Source organism: Pelophylax lessonae (assembly GCF_965119305.1).
Source record: "Pelophylax lessonae genome assembly, chromosome: 6".
Classification (NCBI taxonomy): Eukaryota; Metazoa; Chordata; class Amphibia; order Anura; family Ranidae; genus Pelophylax; species Pelophylax lessonae.
Genome location: NC_138773.1, coordinates 126,365,863 through 126,380,495, shown reverse-complemented (window position 1 = coordinate 126,380,495; position 14,633 = coordinate 126,365,863). Strand labels below are relative to the sequence as shown.

At 37.0% G+C, this 14,633-nt stretch overlaps 1 protein-coding gene across 3 annotated transcripts in view; it reads right to left on the bottom strand.

Annotated features, from left to right (window-relative positions):
- The window catches only part of MYH11 (myosin heavy chain 11), a 146,236-nt gene that overhangs the window by 45,688 nt on the left and 85,915 nt on the right, over positions 1 to 14,633 (bottom strand). For all 3 annotated transcript variants that reach the window (XM_082260656.1, XM_082260657.1, XM_082260658.1), the window contains 8 exons: positions 12,842 to 12,940; positions 10,042 to 10,185; positions 6,206 to 6,301; positions 5,548 to 5,666; positions 5,121 to 5,273; positions 1,017 to 1,190; positions 756 to 929; positions 440 to 554 (listed from right to left, as the gene is read on the bottom strand). In XM_082260656.1, the coding sequence (XP_082116782.1) occupies positions 440 to 554; positions 756 to 929; positions 1,017 to 1,190; positions 5,121 to 5,273; positions 5,548 to 5,666; positions 6,206 to 6,301; positions 10,042 to 10,185; positions 12,842 to 12,940 (1,074 nt within the window). The remainder of the gene's footprint in view (positions 1 to 439; positions 555 to 755; positions 930 to 1,016; positions 1,191 to 5,120; positions 5,274 to 5,547; positions 5,667 to 6,205; positions 6,302 to 10,041; positions 10,186 to 12,841; positions 12,941 to 14,633) is intronic.

Below are 14,633 nucleotides of genomic sequence, written 5' to 3'. Positions count from 1 at the left end.
TTTTATTGGTCTTATGTAATATTTTAATTTTTCTGAGATACTAAAATTGGGGTTTTTCACTAGCTATAAGCCATAATCATCAAAATTAAAAGAAATAAATGCTTGAAATATATCACTCTTGTGTAATGCATCTACATAAAATATGATTTTTACTTTATGAATTGTAATACTGAAATAAATTAACTTTATTTGATGAAATTCTAATTTTATGAGATGCACTTGAATGTATTTCCAATTTCAATATAATGTTCACAACCTAAGAGCTTATGTCTAGCAACAGCCTGCCTCAGCAATCTTTCCCGATCAGAAGAGAAGGTTACATGCCATTATGTCTCTACTACTATATGTATTGCCATGCACCAACCTCTATCATTATACAACACTTTAAGACCACATTTACGCAGAATAATAATTGCTAATAATACAAATCAGTTAATACCATCTTTCCATAGGTCTGCAACAAATTTATCAGATGACTGGTTCAATAGTGAAGTTACATTGTCATTCAGAGGGTCCATATTTTTGGTCAACCAAGCAGTGGCATCATAGTCCACCTGAAGAATAAACAAAAACGTAGTAGTAGTAGTAGACTTTTTTTCTCACTAACAATTATATAATAATTTGTATGTAATACAAGAATAGGTTATTTATTTCTAAGATAAAATTACAGTGATCTTTTTACTTTATATTTTTTAACAAGTGACAAAATATAGAAACAGAAGTAGGATTCAAAAGAACCCAAAAGAAACACATACCTTTCCTGCATAGTGAAGAAGGGTGAAGATGGTTTTATCTTTCAGCTGCTTTAGTTTTTGGAATTTAATGTGGTTTCCTTGTTCCTGAATGAGTTTTTCAACAAATGAGACATCGGTTGCTTTAGGGAACCAGCATTCTTCATCAAGAAGGGCCAAGACGCCAGGTGGGTTGTTCTTCAGAAAGAAAAAACAAACAAACTGATATAGACCCAATCCAGCTATATTACACTTTTGGATTACATGTATTTATTATTAGCTTACAGGTCTTTCGATGAGCTCAATGCATGGCTGCAGATCAAGACCAAAATCAATGAAATTCCATTCAATGCCCTCTCTTTGGTATTCCTCTTGCTCCAGAATGAACATTGTGTGGTTGAACAACTGTTGAAGTTTTTCATTGGTATAGTTGATGCATAGCTGCTCAAATGAGTTGACCTGAAAGATAAAAGCACAATTAAGTTTAATGCAGCTCAAACATAAGTGTATACACAAAAAGTTCATATACAATAATTATATCTAACAATTAATATCTAAATTGTTTTGTCTTTTTATAAGAAACTATTCCCAAGATGAGTCATTGAATTCACATTGAGAGAGTGATGGTCACAAGCACTGCATGAAGAATGAAATTATTTGAATATGGACACTACTGGGGATTCATAATACGGACTGTTGTGAAATTTTTTTCATATGCTTTGACTTCTTAAGCCTAGCACACACAGGCCGAATGTTGGGTGACATCAGCTGGTTCAATAGAAACTGGCTGACATTCGACCCATGTAGATGGTAGCTGGTCTGAAAGGGTCGGAGGGTCATGAGCAAAAACGGTCTGCCAACCGGCTCCCAATCAGCACTCTCAGCCAATGGCTGAGAGCGCTGACCGGAATGTTCTGGCGGAGGGGTCTTCTCCCTGTCAGAACACAATAGCACAACAGGGGAGATCACTGAGCTAACATCAGATTGTTAGTACAGTGGCTCTGACCTGAGCTGTGAGTTTTTTTTGTTCAACTCACTGGGTTGAATGAAGAAAACTAGCAGTATGTACTAGGCTTTATTCTCTTATAAAGGGTTGTTAATTGGTTATAGTTTGATTCAATTGAATATGTATTCATATTGAAGCAGGGGGCCTGGCATGCCAGTGCACTCATCCAGGGAGTGCTCAAGCATCAATAGAGGAAACACTGCGCTCCCAACCAGCTCAATGCAACATAAAAGTGAATAGCAGCCTCACCCTGCATGTCTCCAGCAGACCATGCCTCCTAAATAATTTTACCTTGCCCACTGGGGGCTAATTACTAAGGAGAGCGGTGTTTCCTCTATTGATCAGATACAGAACACATAGGGGTTGATATACTAAGGGTAAATATACTCTGCACTGCAAGTGCACTTGTTTCAGAGCTTTGTAAATGAGGTAAAATTTCACTTTGCAAAGAATACTCAATACTTTTAAGGAAAATAAAAAACATAATTTTTGTTTGTACATGATTGGAATGATAGAAACTGGCAGAGCTTCCCCTCATTTCAGAGCTTCCCCTCAGATCTAGAACAAATGCACTTAAAGTGCACTTGCAGTGCACAGTATAGTTGCCTTGTGTGTATGACTGTGTTTCCTTAGTTAATTACATAATGAATGTGTTGCAGTTCCTGACTGTGACTATGGTCAGCAGTTCTGGCATATAAAGCAAATCAGTCCACATTTTTGTAGGTAATTAAGGTCTTCCAAGCTCAGCAAAGCTACAATATATATAGCACTATTAGGCCTCATTCACATGGCCGTAAAAAAATGCATTTACATCTCGATGCAGCTGGATTGTTTTTAATAGAGTTCTTCACACAGATGCATAAACATTCACTTTGTTCAGATCTGTAATACAAGATCCAAAAATCTTCATCTGAGCACATTTGTATGCATGTATGCCAGATGCAGGTATCGGGAAAAAACAGCATAATTTACACAATTATTTACAGATCATTACAGATCAATAAAATTGTTATGCCCATGTGAATGTAGCGTAAATGGTAGTGGATAAGGTAGGCCATCTTGTTGTTTTTTGATGACAATATTAAAGTGTATAGCTGGACAAAGCATAAATATATTTAGTACATATTTGCAATACAGGCACATTTTTCTAAAAGTATGTGTAAACCCTAACAATGAACTTATATATTCTGCCCCCCTTTTGGACTGCTAAATATACTATTAAAAGTGTTTTGTCATATCTGTTTAATAAGTGAAAATCAACTGTTGATACCTTCAGAGATCTCGTAAGCTGATAATTTAGGAATTCAGAACTGTGCTGTCATGTCATAGAAGAAAGTAGGAGCACACTATATTGACACATTAACTTTTTTATGTTTGCAGCATGTTTAAAGGGATAAAACATGGGAAATGTGCATGTATTGCAGAGATGTATGAAATATATATTTTTTTAAATTTTGACTTGATGTACGGTTTAAAGTTTATCCCTTTAAAATGCTAAACATACAACAATTTACTGGTAGATCCTGGAAGAAACTCAGCCAGATACTAACTTCCTGTTTGTGCTTACAGCATATGTCTTTGCTGCAGTAAAAACAATAAGCAGTGTGGGCAACTTTGCCCAGTTCTCTCCCAATGGACCACAGAAAACATCCTGTCCTATTATCTCCATAACATAAGGGGATTGTTCTGTAGTTCAATAAATCAGATCAAAATGTCATGTACATGACTAGCTTATAATGCCTTTGAAGTGTAGACCTCTAAGTGCTAACCATGTATTGAGATATATGAACAGTTACTTAGTTAGTCAGGTTGAAAAAAAGACCCAAGTCCATCTGGCTCAACCAATATAAAACAAAAAACAGTAAAGAAAACACAGCCATACAATCCCATATACACATTTCTATACCCGCAGTTGATCTAGAGGAAATCCAAAAAAAAAAACCCAGCAAAGCATGATCCAATTTGCTACAGCAGGGGAAAAAAATCCTTCCTGATCCTTAAGAGGCAATCGGATATTCCCTGGATCAACTTTACCTATAAAATATTAGTACCCAGTTATAGTATGTACACCTAGGAAAGAATCCAGGCCTTTTTTAAAGCAATCTACTGAGCTCACCAGAACCACCTCTGAAGGGAGTCTATTCCACATTTTCACAGCTCTTACTGTAAAGAAACATTTCCATATTTGGAGACCCCATCTCATTTCCTTTAGACGTAAAGAGTGCCCCCTTGTCCTCTGTGATCACCTTAAAGTGAATAACTCAACACCAAGTTTACTATATGGACCCCGTCTCCGGACGTCACGTCGCCGGAGACGGAAGCCGGGGCTCGCAGACGATCGGGAGGAAGCTCCGCCGCCGCATACCGACCGCATACTTCACTGGATCCCGGAGAAAAGGTAAGTAAAGCCTCTACCAGGATCCAGCGATCTTCCTAGCGCTACCCCGAGTGTGGCTCGGGGTTACCGCTTTTGGCTCTAAAATCTAACCCCGAGTCACGCTCGGGAATACCGCTAGGAAGGTTAATCTCCTCTTCTCAAGAGAGAATAAATTCAGTTTCCTTAATATTTCCTCATAGCTGAGCTACTCTATGCCTCTTATAAGTTTGGTTGCCCTTCTCTGCACTTTCTCTAGTTGCCTAGAGAAAATATCCTTCTTGAGAACTGATGCCCAAAGACAGAACTGCATATTCCAGGTGAGGTCTTACCAATATTTTTTTTACAGGGGCAAAATTATATCTCTCTCTCTGGACTACATGCCTCTGTTAATACAAGGAAGGACTTTGCTTGCTTTTGAAACTGCAGCTTGACATTGCATGCTATTATTAAGCTCATGATCTACTAGAACACCCAGATCCTTCTCTGCTATGGATTCCCCCAAATCTACTCTAGTATGTATGATGCATGCATATTCTTAACCCCCAAGTGCATAACTTTACATTTATCAACATTAAACCTCATTTGGCACATAGTTGCCCAATGAAACAGTGCATTGAGGTTGGCTTGTAACAGTGAGCATGGCATTCACATGCTGAAACCTTTCAGTGTTACAGCATACTAGTTCATCACTGTGGAATGTCCCCTCTAGCTGGGATCAAAGATATGTTCAAACTGTGTTGCTAATTTATGACAAAAAACAATCAGCCATTGTTGTAGTAGCTGATTTTATGTTCACGTATAGGCCTGCTTTATGATTAGCCACTAATTAAGTTTTTTCCATCTTTTTTAAACATATTTCACCAATTAATTTGTCATTAACAAACTAAGTCATCTATTAACTTTCCATAACATTCTATGTATTCAAATATTCAATTTAGCTAATGAATATCTGCATATTTTTCACATAGGTAATGTTATTTTAATAACAGCCAGTAACTTTCTTTACCTCAAAAATCTCAAATCCAGCAATGTCAAGAATACCCAAGAAAGAGGCTCCTTGTCTCTTGGTTTTATCCAGGGCTTTATTAACCCGATGAAGAATCCACAAAAAGAGTCGTTCATAAGTGGCTTTAGCTAAAGCTTCAATTGCAAAGTCAGCCTATAAGCAGGAACATAGAAAAAAATAAAAAAAAAAGATATTACTATATGTAAAAATATGACAACATACAAAAGATAGCTTAGGACAAAAAAGAAACGCCATAAACATCCTTGAACACAGACCGATAGCTTATTATTTTCAGACAACTGTAGACAACATCCTATGTTCTTCAACCATCTTAAACTAATCCATGGATCATGACATTTACACTCAACCCTATAATGCAAATTGATATGTATCTCAGTAGACTGTACGACAATAACTGAAAACTTACCTGTTCTTTGGTTTGAGCTTTTTGCACAAAATCCCTTCCAACCTTGATGCGAGGGCTAAGGATACATCTTGTAAAGTCTGTCACATTAATTCCCATAAGGTGACAACATTTCTGAGCAGCTGAGAAAATATTAAATAAAGTTAAGTGGCTTGTATTTTTAAAATAAATCATGACTCAATTACTAGCTTGTCTAAGGAAAGAACAGTCTTTGCTACCCATGTAAAGAACTAACTTCTCCGTGTATTATGGTGCTTTGATGAAACCGGCCTAAAGCAGTTTGTATCAAATTCCATTGTATTCCATCGTATTTATATTGACAGTCTTTCTTGAATACATGGATTTTTTAGTATTGGCATAAATACAAATACCAATTTTGTTTAGTTTTATGGGTTCCTGTTCCAGTGACTCCACTATCCCTCAGACAGCAATAAATCCTGACTGAATATCTAACCCTTGTTCAGTCTGTTTACAATTATTTGGGTATAGTGGGGCTTTACACCATCTCTCTTCATTTTTTATTGCCTATATGTTTGCAGATATCTGTTTAGTTCTGTCCGATACCTTCAGTACAAACTTAAAGCTATAGACATTAAAGAATTGTACAAATAAAGCAGAAATATTGGTGACAAGTTCTTAGTTCTTTTTTATATAAGCATACCTGTATCATCTGGCATGGAAGCCTGGTCAGTGTTTCTTTCCTTCTTGAAGACAATATTACCCAGCTGTAAAACTGAGGATACCACCTTCATCATGGCTGCCACAGAGAAACAAGAGTTTTAGTTTGTTTTTAATAAACATCATCATATTCTTCATTTTTGCAACAAATATAGGCTAGGTCTCTACCCATTTCATCAGGGTCATTTCACAAACACAGAAAATATGCAGTTTTCATTAATATGTAGTATTTTCTGATTATAGTTATTTAAAAATGGTCTTTTTCAATTCACTAAGGCCGCTTTCGCACCTGAGCAATCTGAAGCACGGTTGGAAGCTTAGCAAGAAGTGCTTCAATGCTTGATACTAGGATTTCCATTATATTCAGTAGTGCCTGTTCACACCTGAATGTAGTGTTGATGAATTTTGTCACTTAAAAATGTACATGGGTTTCTTTTAGGGCAAGGTCACACATTTTGTCCCCATCCCCAACAGACGTCAAAAGGAATGCCTGAAAAATACCTGTTTTTTTTGCCTAGTTACTAGTTTTTCATTGGTTTAAAAAAAAAAAGAAAAGTCACAGACAACCAAAGATGCTCAGCTCAAGTGTTAATGGAACCTAAAAGTTTTATTAAATTGATCATTGGAATTTACCATATATGTATTAAAATATTACATACAAGTTAAACTAGAAAGAGTCAGCTTTTACTCCTAGCTTCTATCTGGTGAGAATTGTGTATGAGACATCTAGTCAGGAAAGTAGAAGGAGACATTCCCGGAAGAATAATAGTAAAGGGTAACTCCACTTTTGTTAAAACTTTAAGTAAATATACAGTATATAACTGCCACACTGTAATTAAAATCCACATGACTTCCTTGTATTGGAATGGTTCTTTACGCTTTTGTTGTCCAGAAGCTCCCCAATCAATTAATAATAGGACTAGATCTATGTACTGCTGCTTCTCCTCCCCCCAGCTCTTATGTAGTTGAGAACAGAGGGAACGTGATCACGTAAAAAAAAAAAAAAAGGGTATTTATAATTTTTTTATATCCATACAAACATGTTTTGCCTTTCTTTTCTATTTAAAACTGAATAGCTTGTTTTACAAGGTGTTCATTTACAATCACCTTAAATGTGTAAGCTTCATTGCAAACAGTAGCAGGTTGTTCTGGCAATTACGTTTACTACAAATGCTTGCAATGTATGTAACTGACTAGGGGAGGATTGTCTTCTTTTTTTTTGAAAAAAGCAGGGGCTATATCTGGATACTGGATACTGTCCCTGCTTACCACCAATGCAAACTTTTTCTATGAGCACAAATGCAAACTTTTCTCTGGACGCCAATACAGACTTTTCCCTGAGCTCCAATACAAACATTTTCCTGAGCATCAAAATCAAACTTTCCTCTCTGCATCAATGCAAATTGTTTTTCCTGAACACCAATGCAAGGTTTTTACTTTTTCTCTATTTACACTGCCACATTTATCCATCATTACTACTGCTTGACTTTCTTTTAGTAGTTGTTACATTACCAGTACCAAGTGTACTTAATTGGCTTCTTCTGCATCCCCTACCTAGTGGATGGTAAAAAATTCTGCATTTAGTAGATTAAACCCTCTGCATCCTTCCCTGTATAAATATATCTTGTGTCATACAGATACACTATATTGTCAAAAGTATTGGGATGCCAGCTTTTACACGCACATGAACTTTAACGGTATCCCAGTCTTTGTCTGTAGGGTTCAATATTGAGTTGGCCTACCCTTTGCAGCTATAACAGCTACAACACTTCTGAGAAGGCTGTCCATGAGGCTTAGGAGTGTGTCTATGGGAGCGTTTGACCATTCTTCCAGAAGCGCATTTGTGAGATCAGGCACTGAAGTTGGACAAGAAGGCCTGGCTTTCAATCTCCGCTTTAATTCATCCCAGAGGTGTTCTATCGGGTGGAGGTCAGGCCAGTCAAGTTCTTCCACTCCAAACTTGCTCATCCATGTCTTTATCGACTTTGCTTTGTGCACTGGTCCAAATCATTTGGTGGAGGGGGGATTATGTTGTGGGGTTGTTTTTCAGGGGTTGGGCTTGGACCCTTAATTCCAGTGCAGGGAACTCTTTAGGCATCAGTATACCAAGACATTTTGGACAATTTCATGCTCCCAACTTTGTGGAAACCTTTTGGGGATGGCCCCTTCCTGTTCCAACATGACTGCACGCCAGTGCACAAACCAAGGTCCATAAAGACATAGATGAGTGAGTTTGGGTGGAGTAACTTGACTGGCCTTCACAGAGTCCTGACCTCAACGTGATAGAACACCTTTGGGATCGATTAGAGCAGAGACTGCGAGGCAGGCCTTCTCGTCCAACATCAGTTAGTGTACATGGGTATTTGCAATAAGCCTAAGAACATTTTGAGCTCTGGCTGAGATTAGTTTTCTATGTACACTCATCCATAAGATGCAAAGCAAAACATGTACAAGTACACTTGCCCTTAGACAGGTCCCAGCCTTCTGACATAACATAGTTTTAGTAAAAGGGTGAGTACACCTGCAGCTAATATGAATTCAACATGTAATACACCCTACTACAGTCTACTGATCAGCTGACCTGGCTTGACATACAGTTAATGATTACATTATTAAAGATGCCAGCAATGATATTAAGGATCAGTGCTTCAGATTTACAAGATTAATTTAATTGGTAAATTAGGATACTTCAAAGAGAAAAGACTGACTATAATTGGCATAAATTCTTCTGTTGGACTTAGCTCATAAAATATATTATGATCTTTGGAGCAATACAAAATGTCATTTTCTTAAAGGACCACAGAATATAAAATGAAAATATTACACTGTTGGAAAGGGCCTTTTAAACTATTCACATCTATTGTATGCTCATTATAAAGTACACAAAAATGGAGATATTTTATATTAACATAAACTTTACTGAACACCTTATTGCTAATTTATTTTGGCTACTATGTAACGCAAATGAAGATACCTCCTTACCAAATAATGTGTTTCTTCTTTGGGATGGCCACTTAGGAATAAAAAAAATTCTTTATTTAAAAGTAAAACTATTACTTAGTGTATGTAAACCCAACATTTCATGTTACTGATATGTGCCTGCTGTACCATGTACTTGTATTAAAAAGTATTCTGTTCATATTGCTTCACTTATGTGAAATCCCTGGTGTTCCTGCCAGTCCCTCCTGACCACACTAAGCAGGAGAACTGCTGTGATGGAAACTCCGTGTGCTCTCCTCCAATGGTCAGACTTGTCCTGACATCCTGACAACCCCCCCCCCCCCCCTCCAACGCAACAGCCATTCGCAGGGAAGATCAGTGTACTGCTGTTTCTCCTCCTCCAGCTCTTATGCAGCTGAGAACTGAGGGCACGTAATCACTATTAAAAAATATCAAGATATATTCATAATTTTTTTTTTATATCTCTACACAAATATTCTGCCTTTCATTTCTATTCTAAATTGAATGGATTTTTTTTTTAAATGTGAGGGTTTACAAGATCTTTAGGGATACCAAAAATGGTTTACATAAAGTAGCAGTTAAATTTCATGCCTGGCCAAAATAGTGTAGGAGTGTAAAATGGTAAGAACCCCTTCCAGTTTCCTATTTACTGTATATCCAGGCTCTATTGGATTGATCTGCACACTTAACTGTCCTGGTGACTGCAGTTTTATCAGACCAGAACTGAGAAATAATCACAGGCAAAAATGAAAATGTGTGTGTGTGTGTTTTTTTATTTTCAGATTGCCAAGGACAGACTAGAACTCCTAGAAGTCACAGGGTAGAGAACACAGGTTGAAAAGTAAAGTGGTAACTTACATATTTGTTCTTCTTCATTAAATCCCATAATTTCCATAGCTTCCAATGTTTCTTGGAACATATCAGAATCATCCTGAGAAGGGATAGGCACATAACCATGGGACATAAATGTGTAATTGCTAAAACCTTCAAGAAGTAATTCCTCTTAAAAAAAAAAAAAAGAAATGCACGAATCAGCACATTTAAATGTATATAGAAATATTCAGTTTAATACTCATTCTAATCTATATTCAATAGTATCTAGTGTTCTAAGTCAAAGGTAAACAACATGCTGCCAAGGAACTACATTTTTGCAGCCCCTACCCTGCCAACAGCTGAATTACTATTTCGTATATAGGCCTAAGTAAAAATACTTCTTTGTAATGCTTTATAGATTTAGAATCAATAATGAATTAGACAGTTTTATAAATTTATGCAGGACCTTTCCATAACAATGTTGCTTTTTAGTAATAGGCCCTTTGCATAGATGCAGCATTGAGCCCCGCCCATTGCCTGCAGCCTGTCAGATTGCAGCTGGGCAGGGCTAAACGCTATACCCAGTGGTACTCATGTGTAGGGTTGAATGCTTTACCAACTGGTACTTGGGTTTAAGGTTCTACAGTATGTGCTCAGGAAAGAACGCCAGAATGCAGAAGAGCAAATTGTGGACGATGTTTTGCCCCATCCAGATGCAGCCTGACATACTGTAAACTGGCTGCAGTCAGTGGGGCTAAATACTGCGCCTGTTCCTCAAGCATGCAATAAAAGCCAGGAGATGCCAGGAGAGATGCAAAGCAGTTAGAACCATCCGTGTTCATTGCAGAGATTTCCCTTCACTGCATGTCTCATAGCCAAACAGGAAGTAAGAGGTAATCTCTGCATATTAACCTCCCTGGCGGTATGATTCTTTTGGATTTTAGGTGCTGAAAGCGGTACCATTATTTTGCATGCAATTCTTGTGAATGAGCAGCCCAAACCAACTGTATACATTTATTATAGATATTATATATATGTATATATATATATATATATATGTATACATATATTATGTATACACACATATATATATATATATATATATATATATATATATATATATATACGTATATATATATATATATATAATGTATACAGTTGGTTTGGGCTGCTCATTCACAAGAATTACGTATATATATATATATATATATATATATATATATATATATATATATACTGTATATATATATACACATATATTTACATAAAAAGTACAGTAAAACTGCAGGAAAGGGCACTGGGGGGCAAACCAATGTGATTTTTTTTATTTCGAATGGTATCAGTGTGTTTGGTGTGTTTTTACATTTGAATTTGCCGCTGGTTCCACCCCCCGTGCGAACGTCACGTCGCAGGAGACGGAAGCCGGGGCACGGAGACGATCGGGAGGAAGAACCGCAGCTAGACACCGCCGGACACATCGCTGGATCCCGGTGACAAGGTGAGAAACCTCTTTTACAGGATCCGGCGATGCTTCTGGCGGTACCCCGAGTGTGGCTCGGGGTTACCGATTTTGGCTCTGAAATGTAACCCTGAGCCACGCTCGGGAATACCGCTAGGAAGGTTAAGGTCATTTTTTGGGGGACTCCCAGATCACCAAAGCTAGTGTCCCAATTGGAAGATTTCCCTCTACTTCTTTTCTGGGGACAACACAATATTTGGGATTTATTTCACTTTCAATTTCAATGCTAATGGTAAACAGGACAAATAGAGATGGTAAATCTTCTTAGCAGGGGCACAGACAGCAATACATTTTAACTTTTCTCCACTCTCCAAAAAGTTTTGCCTTCAGTTACACTTTAAGCTTGGAACTCATTTGTTTGCTCTGGAGGCAATACCTGCTTTCGAGTTTTTTAACCCAATAATGTGCAAAAAGAAAATATCAAAACAATCAAATCTGGAACATAATTAAATAGCCATAATTTTGCTTCTAATTGATTTACATTTGATTTAGATCGTATTCTAGCTAACCGAGTTGAAAATGATTGGTTGTTTGCATCAATCGTCAGCACTAAGATGCTTTGTTCTTGAATCTGATTTCGTATTTCAATAGATCTGGTTATGAGATTGCATAGTGAAAACACAGAGGAGATAGATGATTTATGATTGTATCCTACAAATATCAATCAAAATTCAAAATTCCCTCGCAAAGTGAACAGACTATTTGCTTTTAATAAATCAACTCCAAGATGTATAAAAAATTTTGGTAAATGACTGTTCCTACTAATAATAGCATATAAGGCATGACCATTTGTTAAAATGCTAAAAGCTGCATATGGTGCCTCTTTGCACACGTCTTTTGTGGCTAATGGTAAATCTGGCCCTGAGGGTGCTATTGGCTTTCAGCAGATTTGCACATTACCAGTTAAATACTAGACATATACCAATAATTCTTTTACTGTATGGATGAATAGAGAAATATGTTATTCTACACCTGACATCCTAATAAACAATGTGTTTGCATTAAACCAGCCCCACCATGGTGACTAATGATACATGTACAATACATGTCAAGGCAGACCATGGAAAATGTCTGTTGCATCTTGAGGGTTTACTTTTTTTGTTGCAACAAAACATGGGCATAACAAAATTATCTATTTGCAGATGTTGTTTTTTGCAGTGTTATAAATGAATCAGTTTAGAAAAAAAAAAAAAAAGCTTTTTGGAGGTTTTGTCACGTGTGTTGTAACATATGCTGTATCTGCAGCTGACTTTGTTCTGAAATTTATCCGAAGAGTGAATGTATAAACATAACATGCATATTACATTTTAGATCTATCTTGCATACCTCTCCAAGCAGGTTTGGCACCTTGTAGTAAATAGTAAAAGATGTGGAAAGCCCTTTCTTCCTTTGCTTGACGAACAGCACGGGATTTTTCAAGCAAATCTATTTAGTTATTAAAGAAACAACTTTCTCTAGGACAGAAAACAACTGTAAACAACACTGAACTAAAAAGAACAAAAAAAGAGAAAGTCAGTACTGGTTTATGCAGTGGCATATGGTGCCAACATCTTAATATTCCTTATTTGTTATAATTTAACCTTTGTACAGAACATTCCTGTGTAATTCATTCTTTCTGAGCAAGATCCAATAGTAGGGACACTACAGTGATATGCTATGTTAGAAAATGTTTACTGAATTTGTAATACAGAAGGATCAGGCTATGATAATTTTATCTAAGTTGTATCTACTGTAACTCTGTGGTTTTCTCTTTGCTATGTTTGGTACACACGATACGTTTTCAGCTGCCCTTGGCAACTTCGGATGTCTTATGTTTCATTGTACATTTGATGCTTTCAATAGTCATTGCTTTATGTGACCCAGTGTTATGATTCTAATCTGATTACAATAGGGACACACCTGCAAATGCACCTTGTTGTTACATAGTTAGTGAGGTTGAAAAAAGACATCTGTCCATCCAGTTCAACCTATGATGTGTGTGTGTGTTTGCTGTTAACCGTACATTGTATACCCCTGTATGTTGTGGTCTTTAAGGTGCCCATCTAATAGTTTTTTTAAACTATCGATGCTCCCTGCTGATACGACTGTTTGAAGAACCCCCTACGTACTTTAAGGTTAAACTGCCTTTCCTCTAGTTTTAGTGAGTGGCCACGTGTCTTATTCTATTCCCTTTCTCTGAATAGTTTGTTCCTTATGCTAGGGTCGCCAGTACAGTATTTGTACATTGATATCATATCCCCCATTAATCGTCTCTTCTCCAGAGAGAATAGGTTCAGTGCTTGTAGTCTTTCCTCATAGCTGATGTCCTCCATTCCCCTAATTATTTTTGTTGCCCTTCTCTGGACTCTTTCCAGTTCCAGCACATCCTTCCTTGTTGATGGAAGGCTTCAAAATATATTTGCAAATGAGTTCAGCTGAGACCTCAGAGAGAAATATTTAAAGCAAGTGGATCAGGCAACTAGCATTTTGAAAAGGACCGGTCAGTAAAGATATCTTTCATATTTCCCTGAATTGCACCTTCTATATACATCTCCCTAGCTATCTATCAATTAACAGAGCCATCTACAATCTTCTCTTTTAACTTCAATAAAGGTAGCTTGAAGAAGTCTAATAGGCCATACACAATTGTCTTTAGATTTTTTCCTTTAGATTTACCAAACCCATATGAGGTCAAATCTAAACACTTTCAATTTGTATGCAATCAGTCAGGCCCTTGCACTACATAGTTGAAGGTAAATCTAAAGGAAATCCAACAACAAAAGTTGTATAGTGTGTATCCAGCTTAACACTAACATTTGTCAAAGGGGCTTATAAGAGTGTTTTGAGTTGGTGTGAGATTCTGTAGGCTGCTGAAATCAATGTATTTTGCTTGTTTGTCAGATTCATTCATGCAGCCATGTCTTGCATTCAAAGGGGAGAGGTAAAAACCTTAAAGAAACCAAAAAGTTTTAATAATAGGCAATATAAAGAAACAGGGCAGTACTTGGCAAATCATCTTTAGGTATTCAGCGATACATTGATGCATTGTAAACTTTGGCTTCCACTACTTTCCATATAGCATTACTCCTTGTATTGCCCTTTTAGAAGTATAGAGACCCACTGTTTCTGGCTTCCAGGG